Raw genomic sequence first — 25,908 nt, forward strand, 5'->3', positions numbered from 1 at the left:
GTATCACGCATGGAAAAAGTGATTGTAAAAATTACGCGATAACTTGTCAAAATTAAATTTCTACAGCAACTTAGTATAATATTCAGATGAAAATCCATTTATATCTTATTTTACACAGCACAATATATATTTACTATATGTATATACTCACGTTGTGATTGCGACACGCCGGGCCGGGAGCGGGAGCGTCCGACCGACCGTTCTGGGCTAGGCGGGACACCGCTCGCACTAACCGGGGAACGTTTAGCGCGGGCTGTGGGAATTTAAGCTTTATTTATATGCGTGTAAGGTCACTTATTGCTTGCACATGAGCGTTGACGAGAATTCGGGAATTCAAGCTTTATTTATATGTAAATAAGGTCACTTTTAGTATGTACATAAGACGAGAATTTAGTATAAGTAATAGATATTTGGAAATATTAATGTTTATGCTTTAAAATTGGGATTTTATGTTAAATGTTAACACTGGAAAGGGAGTTTAGATTTTGAAGTTTATTAACTACGCTTTTGGGTATTTAAATTTATCTAAAATTTCTAACTTGTACCCGACAGTTTCATACTTGTTTTTAAGAATTTGACAATTATAGAATGGTAGCGCAAAATTATTGTTTTTTCTTTGCTTTTGTCATTACCAGTATATTTTTTTCAGATCTCATTAACGTATGCTTATTTTTCTTTCAATTTTACATTATTTGTTACAATTTTTAGTGATTTTCAGTGACAACTATAGGTCGTAAAACGTATTTTAATTGGACATAATACACAAAGAATTACCATTACTATCGCTTATCCTTCTTCATTAGTTTAATTACCTCTTTTAATACGTATCCTAAGTATTATTCTATTTAAACATACATCTAATTTAGTTAAAAAACAACCTACGACAATTCTACCTCATAATATAAGAATTAAAGTATAAAGAACAGAATATGATTGATATTAAACCTCTACACAACGAAACTACCAAAAAAACGTCCATACAACAAACACTACCTAATAAAAAACTAAAAATAAACCGAAAAATAAAAATAAAAATACAAAAAATTTCATCCAAAAGTACCTTGAGAAACATCTCCTTCTTCGGCAATGCAAAAATTAAATTTAAAAATGTTACACATTAATTTAAAGTATTTTATTATTAATATTATTTTAATTTACAGCTACGTTCGTATATATAACATTATGTATTTCTTATATCTTCGTATATTCCCTTATTCACTGATATCCGCGTCATTGTCTTGGCTTGTCCACGCTGAAATTCAAAAACTTTACTCGAATAGCTTTTTAAATAAATATAATAGTTTTATTAAATTCAATGTCTCGTTTTAAACAGGAGTTCTTTGAAACTGTGTTTTTTCAAGACCGATCAATTTATATTAGTCGATAATTTGTTATATTGTGTAATGATTTGTGAGCTGATGCGTAACTTGGGTTGATAAAGACAGAGTACCATGGACGGACAGAAAAGACCCTAAGATCAGATTTATTTTTTCGTATACTTTATTTTCTTTAATATTGGTAGAGGAGAGACTTATCTGATAAATTCACTCCGAGCCCCAATATTCTAGATTTTTCAAGTCTACTTCAGCGTATTAATCGCGACTGGCCGACTAGTTCCGGTCACCACCACTCCGTCATCTATGATAAGGACTCTGGTTGGGTTCTAAACTAGTGTAAATAAAAATTAAATAAACTTAAAATTGAAGTTGCATTACGAGCCCTTCGTATCAAGCGAAGCTTAACCTGTTCTTTGATCAACTTGTGCAGTTGTGGCTTAGACACGACTTCGTCCTATCTTATATTCGAGTAAGTCTCGCAAATCATTATGTAAGATTTTTATCAACCAATCATAGTCGTTAACCGAAGATTAGACAACAAATTGAATTGATCAGGCTTGCAGAAACTTAATAATATTATTAATCAAATATTGTTTAAATAAAAAGACATTGTTTAATAAAACCATATTAAAGAATTTGTATTGTAAGTGAATGCGTGAATTCGAATGATAATTAAATGGATAGAGTAATGTTTTTGAAATCAGTTAAAGTGTATGAAGAGTATTTAATTAATCAATCAATTAATATATATACGGACTGAATTGTCGGTTATTTTGGAAAAATAAACACATCACCTACTTGAATGAAGTAAAAACATGACTTGTGAATGAAACCATCACCTAGAAAGCGAATACAAGACTACATGTACCGTCTAATAATAATAAAATTAATACATATCTAATAATCCCACGTTTTTAAATGCCACTCCATTAAATGTTTATCAAAATCGATCCAGCTGTTTTACAATTGTAAATTGCATTGTCATCGGGTTTGAAGCTACCCTGAAAATTTTTGCCTGCTAGCTTATCGGAAAGTCCCTCAAAATTGAGTTGCAAAAATCCAACCGGAACGACAAACAAACAAGAAAGGGAGTGTATAAAAATGTGGCAAAAAGAGAATAGAAGAAAAATGAAGAATAAATATATATATATATATATTTTACGCTATCTTTCGGCTACGGATAATGTGTAGATCTTTTAAAACAGATGCATGTAAGTGCCTTCGATAGTAAGAAAAAGTACTCCCTACTGCACGCACATGAATAGAGGGGCAAGGATTAATAGTTACGGGGTCTTATCGCGCCATATTCTACAGATAACCTGGCCTTGAGGTGTAATAGATTTTTTTAAATAATATTATGTCTTAGGGGTCTTATCTAGTGAGCATGGGGACAACGCATGCTAATTAATGTAAATTCTCATGTGTAGAAAGGCTCGAAGATTTCTAGAAAATGTTAGGGAGTAGCCCACATGACAACCTTATTATATTTACACATGAAGTATGCCATGGTTAGTTATAAACGCCCGCAGTAATAATTACTTTAAAAAGATCAAGTCTCTTCACTTTTTTTTTAACGAATCCCATTTTATGGATTTTAATCCCTGTGTTGCGGGGTATTCACATGCACAAGAACAAGCATTCGTGGATCACACAAAAGCTTGTGAAAAATGAACCAACGACACATCGCGCACACTGGGTTTGGCGTGGTGACCTCAACCACTCGGCTATCCGTGCAGTCATGAATGAAAATCTACATAGAGATGATTTTACATAATTCTTTGATACAGAGGTGTGTTTAATAAAGTTAGTAATAGTGTGTGAAAGAAAGGATGACGAAAAAACTTGAACAGAAATACATAGAAGTTGGAAGATTATAAAGAAGGTGAGAATATTTATTATATTGAATATGAATTGTTAGTGTTACATAAATAGGTTACATATTTAGCATAAAATACAAGATTTAACTACATAGATTCTGAAAATATAATAGAAATATAAGTTTTACTCTAAATACATTTACAAAAGAGACTCACAGTAATGTGCGCTAAGATTCAATCTTTTCAAAAGAATATAAAATAACTGCAGGCATACGGATACTTCTATAGGAGTTTTGCAGATGTGAGAGCGAGATACACCTGTATAGTGCTATTTACATGTATAGTGGTGTCTCGCTTGCACAATTGCAATAGAGGGGGCCTTAGACCAGGTTCTAAGTAAATGTGTAGCCAGCCGCCAAGATTTGAACGTAGTTTATCTATGTGTGTTCACTTATGGAGACAACCAGTCTAAGGGATATCGTGTTGCCCAGGTAACTGGGTTGAGGAGGTCAGACAGACAGTCGCTCTTTGTATAACACTGGTACTTAGTTGAATCCGGTTAGACTGGAAGCCGACCTCAACATAGTTAGAATAAGGCTAGGTCGATGATGGACAAATGTTGCTTAACTCCAATCTTTATTTTTTAGTTAAAGCGGTAACAGAAATATGTATTATACATCATCTCTTCCTGAGAAACAGTCTAATAACAGACCTTAAGTCGGGCAAACAGCGGTGCTTCAGTACAGTTAAAATGTATGGTGTTTAAATTATTTGTTCAAACATTCTCATGTCACGAAAGGACAAAATGTATATGGCACTAATTTATACCGGCCAACTCGTATGTACCTACGTTTTACATACGCAAATAAATAAATATAATAAATAAATTATGCGGACAACATCACATACATTGTTCTGAACCCAAAGTAAGTTGCTAAAGCACTTGTGTTATGGAATTCAGATACAACGAAGGTACCACAAACACCCAGACCCGAGACAATGTAGAAATGTGATTTTTTTACATTGACCCGACCGGGGATCGAACCCGGGACCTCAGAGCTAACAACACCTTGAAACCGGTGCGTACGCCACTCGACCACGGAGGTCGTCAATATAGAATTATTATTATAAAAGTGTTCGGTTGTAACCCATTACCTACTTAACCACAAAAAAGCCAACCTAAATTCAGCAACCGTCTACACATTTACTTGAAACCCTGCCCTACACACACGCACACACACACACAGACACACAAGTGGCAGTATACTCACGCAGGCTGGCGGTGGGCGGTATCTTGTTCCGGCTCATGTGCGAGTAGAGCGCCCTCGCCCGCGCGCGCTGCGCCGCCGCCGCGTCCAGCGCGGACACGGAGCGGGCCGACACGCCGCCCGGGGAACGATCTGGTGAGATCATATATAGGTGAGTATGTTGCTTATGTGGGGTCGGTAAAGCTTGCAAATTAAAAATAAGTTAAAACTAAGACTTTTTTAATAAAATAAAAGTTTAATTAAGTATACGGCAGGCGAACTGAAATTAAAATGTGTTTAGGAAAAAGCAGTGACCTATTTGCTATACCGAAATATAAGACATGATTTAATAAAATAAAACTTTTATCTAGTATACGGCAGGCAAACTGAAAAATAACATGGTGTTTACAAAAAAGCAGTGGCTTATTGTTTTTGTACGATAAAGTTAATTCTATGTGTGCTAGACATGCAGTTGAGACTAAGAAGTTTCATGTTTTGTGTCTATTTGTATTACATATATGTGAAGAGTGGTCAGGTATTTGACTTGGCAGTCCTTCAAGTCAAAGGTCTCGAGTTTGATCCCGAGGCACGTATCCATTTTTCGAATATTGTGTGAATTTAAGAAATAGTCCTCACAGCTTCTGTGTTTAGTAAGGCACTAAAAATGTAAATGGCCTATTGTTTAATGCTTCGTGGCCGTGACTGTTATAACTGACGGTTTTTCGATTTCCACCCAAGTTGATTTTTGATTGACAAATGTTTGTGTGTTTATCTGAGTCTGCGTTTTCTACGTCTATCACTTGTCTAGTTCTCATCCTACAAGCTTTGCTTAGTTTGAGACTAGATTAGACATGAAATAATAGGTGTCCTATCGAGCCATCACATAGAGCTTGGTGAACGAACGTAAAGACAGACAGCGGAACATACGCCTTTCACTACGAAACCCTATAAAGTGTACATGTGTGTCTGTCCCTCACTCTATTTCTGAGTCATATGTGTGTCCCTGTCTGTATTTGTGAGTGTGTGTATGTCTGTATCTGTATCTCTGTCCGCGAGTACCGTCGCGCAGTGCGACGGGTATGTGCGAGGCGGGCGGGCGCTCGTGCGAGGCGCGGCGGCGGCGCAGCGAGCCCGCGCGCGCGCAGCCCGACACCAGGCTCTCCGTGGATGCTGCTCCCGGGCGAGGGGGGCAACAATACACGTCAACATGGCTTCACAACTATATATATACCTAAATATATATCTAAAATCTTGCTACTTAAAAAAAAATGAATTGATAACAATTATAAACTGACATATTATTATTAAGTTGCTACCACTGAATTTTATCCCACCAAAAACTATTTCATGTAAAATGATGCTAAGACGAGCCCATATGACTCGCACTGTCAAAAAGTTATCAGATCTCGTGTAGAGCCAAGCTTCTAACACTACACGCCCTAACTCTACAAGGCCTAACTTCACAAACTCTACACCTTAGTCAAAATATGTGGCTTGGTCATTTCGCTACATTCACATGGGTATAAGGTGAAATTTTTTCAAGGATTTTAAAACTTTTTGTTTGGTGTTTTGGTCTTGTGAATTCATACTCAAGCCTTTTTTTATAGGGGCCTGAAACACTCTTCAGGCAAAGTGTCAAGAGCCACAAATAAGAAATAACTTAAAACACGAGGAGGTTTTTTTTTATTCAGTTGCGACTGATTAGTGGCTTCGACTGCTATAATGAACATCGTGATTGAAATTTGGCTTTCCGCACATTAAAATCGAATCAGCAATATGTAACTAGTTAATCCATTTTATGACCTGTCAGAAGATTCTTGTAAGAGCGGACAAGACCCCGACAAACAACAAAACCGTCATATATAAATTTAGTATTATTTTGATCATCTCACCTGACACACTGGTTGAAGGACTTCTTGGACTTGTGATCGTTCTCCTTTCTGAAAAAAATACATCAAATATTAATATGGCTAAACATATTAATTTTCAACCGACTACAAAAAAGTGAATGTTCTCAGTACGTCCGTTTTTTGTTTTACATTTATTACCTCATAACATCGGATCCCAACATGGTACACCATCATGACGACAGTCTTTAACGTTACATAACCTTTCGTATACTTTGTTAATATCATTACAAAATACAATGTAACTTAAACGTTTTTTTTTGTAATTTATTTATTTTTGTATGTTAAGAATTTTTTTTTCTTTTGCATGCCGTAACTTAAAGTATGTCGGAACTATGTACAATGTTTACACCTTATTTTGTATCCATATTCATTGCAAATACATTATTTCTTTCTTTCTTTCTTTTTATCATGTTCTCTTTGTAAAATTGACCAACTTCGAAATTAATCGCTGGAAGCGCCCGCAAGTGTGATGTTTGTGGTTGTGTTCCCCACCGCTGGGCATACATACCGGTCCCCACATGATGCAGACTGTCCACGCTGCCGACGCTGCGCTCGCGCTCGATCTGCTTCTGCGCGGCCGCGTCCAGGCGCGCGAACAGCAGCTCCGCGTCCTCGGGGAAGTGACGCTTGTAGGCCGCGTACGCTCTGTACACAAAGTACACAATCATCTATATCTATACTAATATATAAAGCTGAAAAGTTTGTTTGTATGTTTGAACGCGCTAATCTCAGGAATTACTTGTTCAAATTGAAAAAATCTTTTTGTGTTGAATAGACCATCGACGAAGGCTTAAGGCTATATACCGTCACGCTGCGACTAATAGGAGCGAAGATACAATGGAAAATTATTCATCTTCGAGGGCTTCCGTTCAAAAATTCCTAACTTATATCTTCTAACCACGCGGACGAAGTCGCGGGCAACAGCTAGTTAATTGTATAAATATAGTAGTAAGTAGGGTCTCTTTAAGACGAAACATCCCATAACGCAGACCCATAGGCATTTGTTAAACTTCGGTAATCGCATTTTTTAAATTTTCAGCGCTGAGTTGTGTCCTTGTGTCGCGGGGGTCTCAAACATTTAAGAGACATGCACTAGGCACTCAGACTTATAACAAATGCTTAAGACAGTAAAATCAATACTAATATATAAAGCTGAAGAGTTTGTTTGAACGCGCTAATCTCAGGAACTACTGGTTCAAATTAAAAAAAATATTTTTTCGTTGAATAGACCTTTTATCAAGAAAAACTATAGGCTATATAACATCACGCTGCGACTAATAGGAGCGAAGATACAATGGAAAATGTGGAGAAAACAGGGAAAATTGACTTTGACTTCATCTTTGAGGGCTTCCGTTGCATGCGCTGCGAAAACGGTTCAAGATCTTCTAACCACGTGGACGAAGTCGCGGGCAACAGCTAGTATAATATATAAGCAAAGAAAAAAAAACAGATCCTGTCATATAGCAACATTATCGTCTTCCATTCATCAGCAAACAGGCACACAGGTCTCTACGACCGCGTTGAGCATGTTCAACATGTGCGAATGTTGCGAAGGTGGATCGGAATATTACGTTGCAAAATGGGAGATTAAATAGTTTATGTTTTCTATAACGGTTTTTATAATTATGTGGAACATATAATTGACAAAACTCAGCACGTAAGTCTGTCGCTTGGAGTGACGTTTGCTAGGGAAAGAGATTATGGTTGTTCATAGTTGTCCTGCTCACCTCCTGCCGAACGTCCTGCACGTACTGTCAGCGTCCACACACGCCCGGCGTATCGCGTCCCGGACGGACGCCTGCTGCTTCTCTATCGTCTGCGCGGGCCACTTCTCCAGCATCAGGACGAGGACCTCGCTGCGAGGGGAAACATGTGATGAAATGAATTATATTAGGAGAAATGATATGAAACGAGGTGACAATTTATAAGAACGCGAATGGAACACTTTACTGTACTTTATGATTAATATCCTATTTCCCTTGGTCACGGCATCACGTTTGAACGGCTGGACAGATTTAGCTAATTATTTTGATTATATTTGTTATTGTCAAGGACATATTTCCTTCATATGAAAAGAAAAAAATAAAAAATTGCGCGGAGAATTAAAAACATTAATAATATTTAACCACCATATTCAGTAATCCTGTCGTTACGGTATTGATTTGTTGGATCCATCTCCACTCCCTACAATACAAAGGCACCGGGACCGGGACCTACGTATTCACGCAGGTGAAACCGCGGAAAACAGCTATATTTGATATTGTAAGTATATTTACAGAAAATTTGTATTTATAAATCGTATATTTTATTATCATAAGTTGAGAAAAGGCTACGATGATGATACTTGTTTCAAGGCTGAAGGCTAAAGGCTGCTGATGATGTTACTGCTGATGATGCAGATGATGATGATGACGCTGGTGTTACCTGAGCGTGGAGCGGATCTCCTTGGACTTGTTGGTGGTGAGGTTGGTGACGATGACGGGCAGCAGCCGCGGCGAGTGCACGTACGAGACTATGTAGCGGACGCACACCGTGCCCGCTGATGATACAACCTAACATTTTACATATATATTATTGATTATTATCATTCTTTCTTTATATATTTGTAAAATCAGACACTTTTTTTCCAGATAATTCTGAATAAAAATATTGAAAGCATAGATAAATCATCAAGCATTAGTTTATTCATCTGATAATGAGTAATTAGGTCATAACTATTTGGAACATCTTGAAATGCACTTTTGATATACTATCCCATCCGTTATGAATTGATATTTATATTCGATATACATTTTTTTCGCTCGTCAATTGCTAGAATTTGGCTGGTCGTTGCAAATTAACATAACCCTATACGACTTAGTCTTCACTCGCAGCTTCACCTGGGTGTATGTGAAGTGTCAGTTACTTACTTCTATAATTTCATAGTAATATATCAACCCGTTTGAGCATGAGGAGAGAAGAAACATACGCACAAACACTCATACTTACATACACTCGCATATTTTCCTATAAGTCTGTTTTATTTACTTACTGTGTGCGAATAAAACCTTGGGCAACATACAGTAAAACAATGTAAGATAAAGACCTTTGCCCAGCAGTGGGCTACATAAGACAGTCTGCACATACCTTGGCGGCGTTCTGTATAAGGTTGATGAGTTCCTGCATGATGTAGAGACTGAACTGGTCGATCTTGTTGCGGAGGACCTTGGCCATGTGGGCGATTGTGATGCAGGCCTCGCGGACAACCTGAACAAACAGTGATATGTATTGGTGGTGTTGCCATCCGCCTGCCGGGGCAGCGGGTTACCGTGGCCCCGGTACACGTAGGAAGCAAAGGAAGGAACATGTGTGGGTTTTAGTCGGTAGGAGTTTGACACTCGGTTCTGCTCATCCCAAAGCGGAAGGAATCAATTGATAATTTCGCATCCGATAAAAGGTTTTCCATCCTCGTTTTATCGGATTTTTCCTAGTAAACGCCAAACGCACAGTAAGGGAGTTCGGCGCGGCTCCGATCGCAGTAAGCCCAGTATTTGTCCAATGCTTGTTAATATGAAATTGAATTAAACCCACTAATCCTCTAGCAACCCACGCAAGTTCCACTCACCTGACTCCTCAGATCCTTGATGACGACGAGGAAAGGCACGGACAGGTCTTTGAGATGCGCGGCGAACTCGCTCGGGTACTGCTGGTGAGCGTTCGCCGTGAGCAGGGAGCGAATCTTCTTTAGCTGTAGGTAGACGGGTGTTATTAGGATTTTTTGTCACATTTATTTTTATTATCGGTTTTTCAATAAGTTATTTAACTCTTGCGTGCTTTACGGTTCAAGATTCGGTATGCTACGAATGTCCAACTTGGTTCGAACTTACTACGTACGTAGTGAATTTGAATGGAATAAGAGCATGTATGTGGATGTCTGTGTATAACTCTGTGTATGTGTGTAACTCTGTGAGTGAGTGTGTATGTGTATGTGTATGTGAGTGTGTGAGTGTGTCAGTGTGTGTATGTGTGGGTGTGGGTGTGAGTGTGGGCGTCCTCACCGCGTCGACCCGCTTCTCCCAGTCGGCGGCGCGGTCGCCCAGCAGCGCGGCGGCGTGGCGACACAGGTCGTCGAGGCCGCGCGGCCCGTACACGGCGGCGGGCGCGGCGCTCGCGAACGCCGCCTCGAACGCCTCGCACGACACCGCGCCCGCCTCGCCGCCTGCGCCCATGCCACTCGATACTACGCCACAGTTACACACATTACGACAATTGCAAACAGTTTTGTATGCAAATAGCTCTAAAATAGGGTTTTTACACAAGTCATATAACACATTCCTTTCCAATATTCAGCTTACGTTCCCTTTTGCGGGTTGAACAATCCAACGCTTGGTGGCTTTTGCTTCGCCATGATGGGGAAAAGCCGACATCGAAGGATCAAAAAGAAAGGTCGCTATGAAGGCTTGGCTGCCAGAAGCTAGTTATCCCTGTGGTATCTATTCTGGCATTTCTTGCTGATGAGGACTACTCCTCCCTACTCCTAAACTTAAGGGGAAGATCTACAGGACCATAATCAGACCTGCCGTCCTGTGTGGATCTAAGTGCTAGACGACGAAAGGGATGAATGAAAGTCAACTGCATGCAGCAGAGATGAGATGTTATCAACGTCCCTGTTAGAGTAAGTTCATGAGTCACAGGTCACTCATTTCTCGATACAATTTGAGGCTTTTCGGTACGAAATCGACAATAACAAAACAACAAACTCCTTTTCCAACGTCGTCTAAATCAAACACTTGGCACTTACCACTCCCTGCGCTCGTGAGCTTGGCCGGCGGCGGCGGTTTCCTATTCGCCGATGGCAAGCTGTACAGGCCGGCTATCGTTCTCTTGGGCGCGTCACAGGCTAACATGGCCGGTGTTTTAGTCGGTTATAACGAGTTTAACGCAGTTATTGATGACGCCGGATGAACATGGTGGAAGAAAAGTTGCAGTTAGTATTTTATATAGAGTGATTTTATAAGGTCGCTACCTGACTGTCAGTTTTCGCTGCTTCGAGAAAGGTCAGTGTGATAGCGGTCTTATAAATGGATGAAATGTTTTTGTTTTAGTTTTTTTTTCTATGATGTTTCCTAATACTGTAAATAGTAGCATCTTTACTTTTTGTGCGTATTCGAAGGCAACCCCAACATAGATGGGAAACGGCTAGGATGAAGATGACACCTAGATAAGTTCCCAACAGAAAAAAAGATCTATTGAAGGTTTTAAAGTAATTAGTTCGATAGTGTAATGACAGATATGAGTATCTTTGTATGGTTTACCGACCCAGAAGTGAGCAAATGAGTAAATCCCTTGGAAACAATCAAACTGTATTGAATCATTCTTCTTAAATTTGATTCAATTGAGGGTTTGTTAATTTCTGTCTCTGTTTAAGAGCTATCATAACTGATATCTTTTATCCGACTGCACCAGAAAGTTGGTTATGTTTATCGAGTGTACATCAGCAGGTATATGGTGTGGTATGGTATCATTCCGTCCTTTTAATAGAGTATGTGACAAAGGAAACTGTTCAGTCCGTTACAAAGATTCCCAAAAAATAATGAATACCTAAATTGTTTTTTTAAAATTGATAAAATGAAATTTTTTTTGTGTATCTATCTGACGGACTGAACAGATCTAAGGTATATACCCTGGGCTTATATGTGAGTTTAATAGTATCATTATTGAATTAGGGATGAAAGTGATAGTGTTGTTCGACTCTAGTCTGCATGAGCAGTGACGTACCTGGCGTGGAAGCCCCGGAACTGTCGCCGTCCCGGGATCGCGCTGACGTGGGGATGGTCATGGTTCGCTTCACAGTGCGGGCTACGAAGTCCGGCTCGTCTGTCGTTGGCGCTGATGTTGCTGTGACAGAAATATGAAACTTATCATTTTGAAGTGTTTTGTGGAATCCCACTAATAGTATAAACACGAAAGTTTGTATGTATGGATGTTTGTTTCGCTTTCACGCAACAGGCACTAAAATCACTCACGCGCTCAATGATAGTTTATAATCAGGATTAATATCATAAAAGATAGTTTTTATCCCAATATATGTTCCCGTGGGGTCATTTTTTATTTGTAGCGGACGGGCCTGTGGCCAACGACTGGAGTTATCTATAATCCATTTCCAAATATATTGTTCCTGCTAATATACGTTTGGTGTGATTACTTCTTAATTAGCAATTTATAATTCAAAAGCCCGACAGTAACCCAATGACGAATTATATTTAAGTTTGGCTCAAGGTTAAGTTTTTAGAGTCCAAACTTTTTTCGTATTTGTAAGTTTTTTTTTTATTATTTTATACATGTTTTTTAGGTATCTTGAGCCGTTATCGCAGCGCATGCAACGAAAGCCTTCGAAGATAATTTTCCTGTTTCTTCTACATTTTCCATTGTATCTTTGCTCTTATTAGTCGCAGCGTGATGGTATGTAGCCTAAGACCTTCCTCGAGGGATGGTCTATTCAACACAATTTTTTTTCAATTTAAACCAGTAGTTCCTGAGATTAGCGCGTTCAAACAAACAAACAAACTCTTCAGCTTTATATATTAGTAATAGTATAGAAGTATAGCTATATTTTTGAATAACTATCTGTAGTATGTCTACAACTCACCGGTAGGCAGCATGAGTCCCGCCTCCCTCGCCTCGTCGAACTTCTGCTCGAGAAGGGCGAACTTCTGCGGCGGTAACAGTTCCTTCTTTCTTAAGTCTTGTCTTAATCTTTCACCTGTATTAATAAGAACAAATATATTGGACGATGAATTAGGGGTACGTGAGATAATGTGTGTTCATTGAGGATGCGTATGTGTGTGTTTAAGTGTCATGTACCGAAAAAGGACCTAGAAGAAGTTGTCAGATTGTATGTTTTATGCCACAGGCGTAACACACAGCACATTAGTATGACCACCGGCAACCAATCGTATGAGACTGAGTCTATGTGTTTATGATTGAGCCAGTGTGTGATGGTGTGTGTAAGTTTTTACGTGAATGTGTGGCTTTTTAGGGGGTCTCATGCGTTCTGTATGTATTTTTGCCTTTGTATGTTATGTCTTAGTGAGGTTGTGTATGTTTGCCGGTATGTCTGTACTCACCAACATGTCTGTAGACGTCGACGAGCAGCTGCATGGCGGCGTCCCGCACCCCGCTGCTGGGGTCCCCCACCAGCGCGGCCAGGTTCGGGACCGCCGCGCGCAGCTGCAGCTCTGTGGCGCCGTGACTGTGGAGGGACAGCATCGTGTATACTACTTGTTGTCAAGGTATGCGGGCGCGGGGGCAGGGGGGAGGGGGGCCGGTGACGTCACTGTCGGCTACACTAGCTCTTACTGTTCCAGTAGCGCCTGCACGCAGCGCAGGGCCTCCTCCCGCGCGAGGCGGGGGCAGGGGGGAGGGGGGCCGGTGACGTCACTGTCGGCTACACTAGCTCTTACTGTTCCAGTAGCGCCTGCACGCAGCGCAGGGCCTCCTCCCGCGCGAGGCGGGGGCAGGGGGGAGGGGGGCTGGTGACGTCACTGTCGGCTACACTAGCTCTTACTGTTCCAGTAGCGCCTGCACGCAGCGCAGGGCCTCCTCCCGCGCGAGGCGGGGGCAGGGGGGAGGGGGGCCGGTGACGTCACTGTCGGCTACACTAGCTCTTACTGTTCCAGTAGCGCCTGCACGCAGCGCAGGGCCTCCTCCCGCGCGAGGCGGGGGCAGGGGGGAGGGGGGCTGGTGACGTCACTGTCGGCTACACTAGCTCTTACTGTTCCAGTAGCGCCTGCACGCAGCGCAGGGCCTCCTCCCGCGCGTGCGGCGCCTTGTGCTGCAGTGCGGGCGCGAGGCGGGCGAGCAGCGCGCGGCAGTTCACTGCTCGGTACGCGGCTAACGACGTCACGCACGTTCGGGCCGTGTGCCGGACTGCTTCCTTTGTGTCTGCTAATCTGTGGGCAAGGAATATTACTCTTAAAACCATAGCTCTCAAATGAACACAAGCGCCTAAATCTCTTTCTACACGCACTATTACTGCGGCTTCGCGTCAGTTGGTGCGGTGTCGCTATGTTGTCTAACTTGAGAGTATCTGCGTCTCACAAGCTGCTGATAACATCTCACTAACGACCTTCAAGATGGCAAGGGGTGGGGGGGGAATGCATGCGGTATTGGAGTCACAACGCTCAGCTGAAAACTAGGTCCTTGTGTGGCGGGGTGTTTCACAAATGCATAAAGACACCGAGTCTTAGGACAAGCATTCGTGGACCAAACAAAAGCTTGTCTTACGCGGGGATAGAAGCCGCGACACGCCGCGCATAGTGGGTTTGGTTAGGTGACCTCAAACTCTCGGGTATTTATCCACACCAGATGAGATAGTATTATTATATTTTTCACACTCACGACACTCCATAGGCAGTGCCTGTACTATGCCTGAATAGAAAAATAACACCTAACCTCAGTAACGACGGAACAAACTCCTAAGCTTATCACACCTGTTCAACTCCACTTCGCCACTTCAACTCATGATTAAGGACTCCGGCTGAGTCCAAAACTAGTCGGACAATCCTGATAAATACGCGTGAGTAGACCGTTGCATCATAAAGAATCATTCTCACGATAGTAACTATAAAAACTATCACACATATTTTCCAAGGGGATGGAAATCAAAACGAATCATTTAAACAATGGATCATTCTCACGATAGTTACCATAAAAATTATCACACATATTTGCCAGCAGTCGAATCGAAGTCAGATCCTTTGGTTAGGCAGTCAACCAACAGACCAGTCAGATAAAATTCCTCACTCATATAGAAAAAGGAAGGAACTCGCATCGCTCAAATACCATCTATAATACATCACAATTAATTATATTTAACTATGTATTGTTCTGGATGGCCGGCTAACAATAGCGTATTGTGCGACATCCTGTTTGTCTGTTTGTCTTGAGACGTATTTATGATCTGCCGAGCCCTTGTGCTGTGGAGCGGGAAGCTAAGGTCAGGATGGGTCGATAGATGTATGGAGATGACATGTCGAACTTGACAATGATTTTCTAAGGCAGAGGAATAAACGAATGGAGATGGTATTTTTAAGGTGTGTTTTATATTTGGAACTGGGCTTAAAGTGTCGGTAAATCAGAGATGTTCTTTTTAGAATGAGATATTTTAGTTAGGGAATAGGGTAGATATATAAGTGAATATAAGGATATGGTCTGTCAACGTGGCAATGGTTATTTTTTAAGATGGAGGAATTGGTAAATGAAAATGGTTTTTTTTTAAAGTTAAGGTTATCTGTGGGAAACTCTCTATTAAACAAGAAGTCGCCTCTTCGAGTCCCACCCAGAACCAACATTTGTGGGAGAAGAGGAATTGTTTATTTGATTGGATATCCAATAGCTGATAATATTTAAACAATACTTTTTTCAAGTGGCAGAAAGCCCATCAAAAATACATAGAAATAAAGCTTACATAAAACAACATTTTCGCCAAAACATATGTTTATTCGTCTTCAAACCACAAAAATACTAGTACTAATAAGTCTATATCAGATTATTCACAGCTAAGTTAAAGTTTGAATGACAGGTAGACGCCCTGTTGGCGGACCCAGATATTTCTGGAGTGATACAGTCGAGTCCAATCTTCAGGCAGACGATGACTGGCGAGGAGTGACCAAAGATCGGGTATTATGGCGCATATTAGAGGTCAAGACATATTACGGGTCGCTTAGCTAAGGGTCTAAGTAAGTATTCCGTGTTTTTATTCTGGTAAAACGACTCCCGTTTGAAGGAATTTAACCCTTGTTTCGTGTGTTTCACAAGTCACATGTACAAATACACCAAGTCTACATGCATAAGGCCTTTGCCCAGCAGTGGGATACTGACACCACTTAATATGCGTATAGATTACCTGTCTATAATGTGTGGTAGCACGGTGGGCACGAAGTGTGTGAACTCGGTTCCCATGCGCTCGGCAAGCGCGGTCAGCACCTCCAATGCGTTTTGAGCAACCTGCGAATAATATAGCACGTTAGAATGGATGCTGTTGCGATGATGATGTGGAGCATGTTGCGCTGTTCGTTTTTAACAGCTAGAGCACTTAGAAGGCGGTGAAAGGGCTGCTATCTATCCAACTAATAGGTATTATCCTACTAATAGGTATTATAGTCGCGAAAGTTTGTATGTATGTATGTATTTGTATGTAACCATTAACCCGATTTGGACGAAACGGACACAGATAGTTTATAACCAGGATTAACACATAGGTTAATTTTCATCCTTATTTTAAGTTCCCTGAGGTTTGTAGCGGGCGGGCCCGAGGACAAGAGCTAGTAATATGATTCTTTGACGTTTTAAAAAGTTCTACTTTTTAGCAAAATTTTGAATAAAAAATCTCCAGACACAACAACTTCTAAGTACACAGTTCAAAAACAACAAATCACACGAGACAAAAATAAACATTTATATTCACCCTGTTTTACTAAAGGAACATCGACTGCACTTTTACTTGTACTCAAATATACCAACTTTAGTCCAAAACTTAGACCAAAAAAGCACTCCAAACTGACTTTAAAATAGGTCTAGGTCAATATCGAACTATGCAAAGACTATAGATGCTAGGTGCGCGCCGCGGCGCCGCCTGCAGCATACTGACCGTGTGTGATACTCAACACGTTAGTATTCTGAATGACTTATATATGCAGTTAAGTGCATTTGAGTTTCATTTAAATAATATAATCTCTGTTATTTTTTATGTATATATAAAAATGAATTGCTGTTCGTTAGTCTGGCTAAAATTCGAGAACGGCTGAACCGATTTGGCTTTTTTTACTCTTGAAATATTCGTAGGAGTCAAGGGAAGGTTTAAACGGTGATAAAATATGGAAAAATTGCAAAAGAAAATGTATTTTTGTCTGCATTGTTATCATCGACTGTTAGGCGGTATGTAGTTCGCCGGGACAGCTAGTTACCTTATAAAATTTCGTTACAAATATCTTAAGATTTAAAGCCAGAAAGACCACAAAAAACACACTCAGCTTTGAATAGACCATTTTTTAAAAGCCTTCAAAAGAAAAAATAATAGAAAAATTTAAGGTAAGGTAATGTTTAAAATACATCTTAATAAAAATCTTCAGATTAAAACTACAATGCACAGAATAGGTCCGCGGAGGCAATGAAGCGCGAATGTAAAACGGTAATGCCATACATATAGTAATCAGAGTGTGCATGATACAGAGCGCCTGCGCCCGCGCATGTGCTGTGACAATCTTTGTAGTGATACACAAGATTTATACTGTCTTAAAGTTTAGGAAGGTTTTTGGTTAGGACTTGTTTTATTTTTTATTTTGGAGGAAAGTAGAAATACTTAAAGCAGTTATCTTTGTAATTTTTTTATTCTTAAAGGAGAAAATACGAGTCTAATATTTTTTTACTATAATCTAACTTATGGGCTGAATATTTTTTTTTATACCCAGTTGTCCATCCTATTAGTGATGATATTTTTATTATATTGTACTCCTTTCTCCCTTCTGGAGGGATTTTACATCTTATGACACGCCTATTACTTATACCGTATCTTACTGTTATTACCTATATTTTTGTTTCTGTAGTTTTTGTTTTTAAAACGACTCCCGCATTAAGGAATTTAATCCTTGTGTCGCGGTAGGTTTTTCAAACATACAAATCACATGCGCAAAGTCACCCAAACTGACGGAACAAGCATTCGTGGGTCACACAAATGATTGTACTACGCGGGGATCGGAACCGCGACACGTCGCGCTCAGTGGGTTTAGCGTGGTGACCTCAACCACTCGGCTATCCGTGCACTCAAAGTCTTAGTGGTTTCTTAGGTTTACTCAAGGCCAAACCCAAGAGCAGCGCTGCAAGACATGCAAAACATCAAGACACAGTGAGCTCATACTGCGTAGGTCGGACCGCAAATAATTAGTTAAAATATGAAGGTAGAACGAGCAACATCTTCTGTCAAGACGAACGCCATCTCAGTCTGCCCGTGACCATGATACCTGCTAAGGTGTCGAAACGTCGGGAACTAAAATCTATCCGTAAAAGTAGTTTAATTTCATAGTCAAAGTGTTGGTCACCTTAAAGTTCCCGCCGTTGAGCCACACGATCATGGAGTCGACGAGATGTGCGGCGAGGTCGTGCGGGATGTCGGGCTCGCGGCGCACCAGCGCGGTCAGCTGCTCGCCCAGCTGCTGGCGGAGGCGCAGGTCCGGCCGGCTGGTCAGCGGGAGCGCCGCCTCCAGGCTGCCCGGCTGTGGGTAGTGCGCCATCTAGCGGGACAACGTGATACAAACATTATTTATATGAATATGTAGCAGTAAAGTTGCTGTAGTTTTTGAAATCACAGGTTGCGGTCGATCAAAGATCTTCTCTTGATACCATCCACACCGACTGTGTGGATGGGTGACCATTTGTGACAGGGAGGCACGCTATTATTGATAAATCTTTAACAATCATTACGGATAGTCAGAAGCTAGAAAGTCGGACAACCAGTCTAAGGAGTATCGAGTTGCCCAAGTGTTGCCCAGGTTGAGGATTTACCTCCTCATACACAGCAGTTGTTCCTTGTAAAGCACTGGTACTTAGCATCCCATTGGGCTGGCAGCCGACCCCAAAAAAGTGCAGAAAACTGCGAGGATGATGATATATCCTACTATTAGGGTGGTAAATATATAAATATACATATTTATGTTGCATCATTTTTCGGGGTCAGGACTGCCGGCAACAGCTAGTACGTCCTCTAAAAACCATAGTTACCGTGTGGTCCTGTCCAGGTGCTGTGACTAGCGTGTATCGGCGCGGAGTGTGCAGTCCGTGCCGAGTAATATCATCTCATCACCGAGCTGTATAGGTCGACACTCGCAGTTGTAGTTATGCACACATCACTTGTCAACTGAAAAGAAGATTCTTTCGGTTAGATTTGGGGTAAAATGCTGCGAGATTGCGTTTAAATTGTTTTCGGGTTTGCTGGACTTTAAAAGACCAAGATTTCATTGTTAAAATTATTCGTTGAAAGATTGAAATGGAGCTTAAAAAAATAATTCAAGTTTTAATGAAGTAAAACTTAACATCGATTTTGTTTTTAAGTATTAAAGATCAGAGGAAATGGTGTATGTTCATAATTTTGATGATTTGCTAGGGATTAAAAAAAGGCGCTATGGAATTAAATTTAGTTCGTCGAGTCCGTCACGATAAACCCATTGAGAGTGACGTGTCGCGGGTCGGATCTTTATGGACAAACATTTGTATGATCCACGAATGTTTATCCTAAGTTAGGGTGTCTTGTGGATGTATGATTGCAACGCATCGCCATACGCCGACACAAAAACGCGGATGACGTAGCACGGCGGTTCGGGTTTAGTCAGTAAGAGTCTGACACTACCCATTTCCTCCCCCGAAGGAGTGGGTGTCCATGAGGATTTCCCCGCCTTCACAAAACAAAAAAGGGGTCTCTTGTGCATGTGGTTTAATGTTTGTGAAACCTCCACGACAGGAGGATCAAATTCTTTATTGTGAGAGTCGAGGAAACTTCTAACGAAATGACATTTCCATACATTTGAGAGTTAGTTATTGACGTTTATGAATGCATAAACATCACTTGGCTAATTGGACAGTTTTTTGCAAGCTTTACTTATTTGCAATAAAATACCAATAATATAGCTTTGCATTGTGTATTGCATAATTGTATGCGGTGTCAAACTTTACAGGAGTCTTTATAGTAAAGTTTTAAAAGTGAAAAACGGCCTATTAGAAAGCATTTTTTTTTGAATTATTTATTTTGGGTATATTATTGCAAATGTCTGTCCCTCTTCGCAGTTCTTTCTGCGTATAAAATAATAAAGAATTATACTCATTACCATGATTAGAAACAGTTTTTTTTGTATATTTCTTAGCCTTCGCTTCAAGTCATGTAGGACGGCATAGTTTTTAACCGACGAAGACTGAAGGTTGATCGAATGTTAGAAACATGCGTATCGATCCAAATTCGACACCCACGCAGAGATACACGACAACAAGATTATTAGTTATATTAATAGTTGTTCAATAACATTAATATAATATTTTAGAATTTATTCATTTGTATTATAATATAATTTGACGACCTCTGTGGTCGAGTGGCGAACGCACGGTTTCAAGGTGTCGCTAGCTTTGAACTCCCGGGTTCGATCCCCGGTCGGATCAATGTAAAAATTCACATTTCTACATTGTCTCGGGTCTGAGTGTTTGTGGTACCTTCGTTGTATCTGAATACCATAACACAAGTGCTTTAGCAACTTACTTTGGGTTCAGAAAAATGTATGTTGTCCCGCTTATTTATATTTAATTTTAAGCTGAGTGTACGGATAGCCGAATGCTAGCCTGAGTGTGCGTGTCTTCGTGCATGTGTCTTGAATGTTTGTGAAACTACAAGGTATGGGGATTGTGAAACTAAAGGCGAGAAAAGGAAGGAAAGAGTATCTAAAAAATACTACTAAGAAAAACTTTAGGTAATTTTTATTGGACCAATTGACAGCTGTTTCACGTGAAATGGAAAGAAACGCTTCATTTTTTATTTTTTTTCAAATAGGCTTTATCTCGGGCACTTTTAAAACGTTATACTCTAGTTGCACGGTTCCAAAGTGTCATTCTTATGGAGAAGAACCGGCAAGAAACTCCATAAGTTAGTCATAAAGTCCAAAGTTGTAAGCTATGAAACAAAGCACCGACAGATTGATAACCTCTTTTTTCAAGTCGGTTAAAAAGTATGCTATAGGTACATACAGAACTTTATAGGCACAACCAAACTTGGACTCCAATATTTATGAAGGTGTCTTGGGAGCCGAAGCGGAGTAAGCCCGCACGATATTTTATTGACGTACCGTTGGGTTTTAGCCAAATATTTAGGTGGAGATACCAGCAAGGGGAAATAAGAGTGTTTTGTTGTTTAGAGATATGTTTGTATTTCGTAATAAATGAGAATTGTTTGATTGAAACGACTGAAATCAATAAATGTTGCAATTTGCACGTCGCTTTCTCTGTTTGTACGCTTATATCTTTAAAACTACTCAACGGTTTTTGATAGGTTTTTTTTAATAGGCAGAGTGATTGAAGAGAAAGATTTATATGTATAATGACATCCATAAAATAAACACTGTTTTTTTTTAGGTTTCTAATGTGATATAAATAATTTACATTACAAACGCAGGCCGCAGGTAGACCACAAAAGATCTACAAAACGGCATGTCCATATTTAATTGAAAAACAGTAAGTGTTTAAAAGACAATCCAATATTAACTATTGCCTAAAACCAAAGACAAGATAGGATTTCCTCTAACGTTATTCACTTTCTATGAATATTTATACCTAAGTACTAAACTTGATCTATATTATTAGTAAAAGAACCGTTTAATCTTTTGAACTGTATTGCAAAGTAATAACAACAAACGTCGATCATCATTTATCTTAATAAGGAGGGCCGATACCTACAAGTCGGGCGCGTAATCAAATAAGGCACGCTGTACACGATCGGAAGGAAAGAGGACCTAAACTGCGGTAAGCTTTTTATTCAACGATTCTCGATTTAAATTATAAAGTAATAATCTAGTTAAGCAGTCAGTCCAAAAGCAAGAAATGAATGAAAAAAAAATTCTTTCTCTTATTAAGAAAATCGATGCTGCTCGTGCTAACGAATTTCAAGATTTTTTTTCACCCGTGAAATGTGAATCGACTACTTTTAATTTTAAATATTTTTTTACGGGCAGATTCGCCCGCTTTTAAATTTGTCTCGGGCGAATACTACTAAGCCGAATTTCATACTGGTGTCGGGTTTTTACAATCACTCCAATCACATGCGATTCGGAACTAGGGTGAAGCATAAAAAGGTTAAACTAATAAAATGTTGAGACACGTCAATCAACGTACGATCCATGAAATCAGAAAGTCAAAGTATGCAGCAACAATACAAGGATAAACATCAAAAAATCAACGACGGTAAAATGTTTCACCCCCCAAAATGTCAAACAGCTCGACCCATTTTTATCAAACAGGTCTAAAACTCACAACCAGTCTAACTAAGGGGTATCGTGTTGCCCAGGAGTTGAGGAGGTCAGATAGGCAGTCGCTCCTCGTGAAACACTAGTACCTCGCTGGATCCGGTTAGAATGGAAGCCGATTCCAACATAATTATAATTATGTAAGTAGTTAGGAAAAGGCTAGGATGATGATGATGATGATGATGTCTAAAACTCACGCACACAATTCACCTTAAAAATAAAACAAACTAAATTGCAAACTCCCAATCGGTTGAGGAACTATGATACGACAAACAGACACACACACCCCTCATAACACCCATCTTACTGCGTCGGGGCTTAAAAATATACACAATAAGCAATGCTCCAACCAAGTCTGTTTCTCGTAGAGGCAAACCAGTTCCTCACCCTTCGCACCAGTGATCCTGCGGCCGCCATGTTTGGTGAATGACATTGCTGGCAAGACTACCGGTTCCCGTGAATGAGCGCGGAAGTTTAAATCATTAGCCATTGGTTGTGCTTGTTGCTATGCGCTATTGGTTGAGGTGGTTATTAGTATTCGTCTTGAAATTTTGGCGAAAATATTAGTAGGTCTGGAAGTTTGTGCTTATAATTTTATATGGAATACAAAATGAATAAATTCCGTTGGACGACATCAAAGCTAACAGCTATTGAAGATAATAATATGAATAATCCATACTAATAGACTGAAGTTTATTTGTTTGTTTGAAAGCGCTAGTTTCAGATTTGAAAAATTCTCTCAGTGAAAAATAGCCCTTTTCTTACTATTGGATTTTAATCACGTGATTAATAAGTGGAGCAATCAAAGATTTTACAAAAAAAGGGGAGAAAATGAGGGCGCTCTAATACTAATAATAGTAATAATCAATTTATACAAAATTTCTAATTGACAACTCCATAGCCACACGGCCACAGACGCGACCAGCAGCTCACTTATCTATTCTTAGTAATTCTTACCAATCCGCCTCACAAAAATAAACATAATAATCAAGTATTATGAGGTGAGCTCGAAACGAAAACTAACATTTCAAGGTCATACATGTTTATCACATTAACACCTAGTTTTGTTTATTTCTCACGGTACAGCGATAAACAGAGATCTTGTTGAGAGGGAACACTACACTACCTAACCATGGAAAGCAACTTCAGAAGGTTAGGGGCAGTTTAAACTCTGACACCAAGTTAGGGTCACTTCTCACTATAAGTTGGACATCAACCAGACAAGGCGAAGGTGAGAATGACAATCTCCACTAGGAGTCATAACTAGTAAAGAACAACGGTTTATTGCGAGTCGGAGTGAAAGTTCTGTAGGTACAAATAGGCACAAGAAAAACAAATCGGTTGGTAGAAAAATAAATACTTATGTTGTTGCACACCCTAAAATTAATTCATTTGGGTGGCTTATAGGAATGATGACAATTTTTTTTTGTCTTGTAGATTTTTGTATAATTGCAAACATAAATTGACCAAATTACAGTGAATGAAACTTACGCGTGACGTCACGATTGAGTATACATTTTACTCTATCGTTACGTCACAAGCCTCCTCTCCTAAACTTTAAAGCAGTTAATCTTTGTCAATTCTACTTTTTCTGAGAAAGGAAAAAATACGTATCTCATACTTTTCAATTATCTAACTGAGGGACTAATGAGATTTTTTCTTTTTATACCCAGTCATTATCCCTTTTAGTCACTCACAATAGTATGACCTTTACAATCTTCTCATTCTTTGCAATAGCGACAACAGAAATACAACATCTGTAATTATTTCGACCGTCTACCTAACACGGTTCATGGAATACAGCCTGGTGACGGACAGACAAACAACAGAGACTGCCTTTTGTATAACCTTTCTCGAGCTATGTAGGTCGGCTTCCAGTCCCACCGGACTCATCTGAATACTGAATTTTACAGAACGGAGAACTGCCTATTGGATCTTCACAAACCATTACCTGGTAAATACCAGGTTATATAGTATTATTTCGCGAAAAGTTCACGTAATATCACACAGAGGGAATATAAAAAGGAACAAAAAACGCATTCAATGAAATCTTATGTTTTAAGAGTTCCGTACCTAAAGTGCAATAATCTTAAAACCCACGTTTTTTAATGTTTTACTCAATTCAAATTTTATCAAAATCGGTCAAGCCGTTGTTATAGTAGTAAATTGAATTGTGATCGGGTTTTAAGCTACCATGAAAATGTCAGCCTGCTAGATTATCGGGAATTGCCTCAAAATTGAGTTACAAAAATCCAACCGGAAAGACAAACAAACAACAATAGTGAGTGTATAAAAACGTGGAAAAATTAATTTTGGAAAAAAATAAAAACCGACTTCAAGACTACACTAACAATATATACAATTGAACTAAAAAGTATAAAATAATATTTTAATTACAAGCCAAAGAACACTAAAGGAAAATCAACGAAATTATTGATACTTATGCATACTATTTACATTTTAAAATCAGTTATTTTTGAGGTCGGTGCCAAATGCGGGCAGACGCGTGAGGGCAGAAGACGCTGATGGTTGTGTTTTATGTTTGTAATAGTTTGTATGTATTAGTTTGTTTCTTTTTTGTGTTATTAATAGATAAATTATTTTATTGTCTTCTTTTCAATTATCGTTGGTTTTTCAATTATTTATGTAATTTCTTTTTGTGTCATTAATATATTGTTTTTGTTTTGGCTGGCACCGACTCCAAAAATAACTGATTTTAAAATGTAAATAGTATGCATAAGTATCAATAATTTCGTTGATTTTCCTTTAGTGTTCTTTGGCTTGTAATTAAAATATTATTTTATACTTTTTAGTTCAATTGTATATATTGTTAGTGTAGTCTTGAAGTCGGTTTTTATTTTTTTCCAAAATTAATTTTATTTTTCACTTTTTAGTGGAAAGTTAGTGATTTTTAGTATGGGTAGGCCTACTAAACGCGCTGCCCAAATGAGTTCTTTGCCCCCGTGAAACTGCCCAGAATTCCCAGTAATATTTGTTCGAAAGCCTCCACCCAGTCTGTTACCATTTGAGAGTGTTGTTAATTATGGAGGCCATTTTGAATAACCGAATGTCTCATCACAACAAACATCTAATTATGTTTATTTTAGTTTCAGTATTGCGTTTTTTGTAAAACTTTGTAAGTGACCTTGAACATTATTTTTTTTCGAAATAGTTTTTATAACCTTTGTAGTGAGTACAGGCGTGATAATATGTTGTGTGATGGCGTAAACAATGCTTAGATATGCTATAGCAACAATTGCGGTTAATCTGCTGTTATTTATTGAAGAGTTCCCCCGATTTCTACAAGATCCCATCATCAGATATTGAAATGGTGACAATGGGACCACACGGGAAGCACAAGCTTTCAAATAAAAAAAGAATCATGAAAATCGGTTCACCCAATCGCAAGTTACGAGGTAACAAACATAAAAAAAAAAAAAAAAATACAGTCGAATTGAGAACCTCCTCCTTTTTTTGAAGTCGGTTAAAAACGGGACCCTATTACTGAATATTAACTAATAACTACTACTATTGTTGTTTTATTTAAGGTTTTAAAATAATTAACA

General features: G+C 39.3%; 1 protein-coding gene across 6 annotated transcripts in view; it reads right to left on the bottom strand.

Annotated features, from left to right (window-relative positions):
• Positions 1-25,908, bottom strand: part of LOC113500354 (CLIP-associating protein) — a 50,014-nt gene that overhangs the window by 14,024 nt on the left and 10,082 nt on the right. For 2 of the 6 annotated variants that reach the window (XM_026881114.1, XM_026881113.1), the window contains exons 2-18: positions 19,068-19,203; positions 18,389-18,580; positions 16,198-16,298; positions 14,066-14,242; positions 13,418-13,542; positions 12,940-13,053; positions 12,069-12,188; positions 11,092-11,190; positions 10,349-10,530; positions 9,916-10,038; positions 9,438-9,557; positions 8,736-8,863; positions 8,039-8,167; positions 6,820-6,956; positions 6,294-6,341; positions 4,426-4,554; positions 152-253 (exon numbers count right to left, since the gene is read on the bottom strand). In XM_026881114.1, the coding sequence (XP_026736915.1) occupies positions 152-253; positions 4,426-4,554; positions 6,294-6,341; positions 6,820-6,956; positions 8,039-8,167; positions 8,736-8,863; positions 9,438-9,557; positions 9,916-10,038; positions 10,349-10,530; positions 11,092-11,190; positions 12,069-12,188; positions 12,940-13,053; positions 13,418-13,542; positions 14,066-14,242; positions 16,198-16,298; positions 18,389-18,580 (2,026 nt within the window). In that variant the 5' untranslated portion in view covers positions 19,068-19,203. Of the gene's footprint in view, positions 1-151; positions 254-4,425; positions 4,555-6,293; positions 6,342-6,819; positions 6,957-8,038; positions 8,168-8,735; positions 8,864-9,437; positions 9,558-9,915; positions 10,039-10,348; positions 10,531-11,091; positions 11,191-12,068; positions 12,189-12,939; positions 13,054-13,417; positions 13,543-13,649; positions 13,713-13,857; positions 13,876-14,065; positions 14,243-16,197; positions 16,299-18,388; positions 18,581-19,067; positions 19,204-25,908 lie in introns of those variants that run through there. The other 4 variants (XM_026881115.1, XM_026881116.1, XM_026881117.1 and 1 more) reach the window with 4 other exon arrangements.

The sequence above is a fragment of the Trichoplusia ni genome, chromosome 13 (assembly GCF_003590095.1).
Source record: "Trichoplusia ni isolate ovarian cell line Hi5 chromosome 13, tn1, whole genome shotgun sequence".
Classification (NCBI taxonomy): domain Eukaryota; kingdom Metazoa; phylum Arthropoda; class Insecta; order Lepidoptera; family Noctuidae; genus Trichoplusia; species Trichoplusia ni.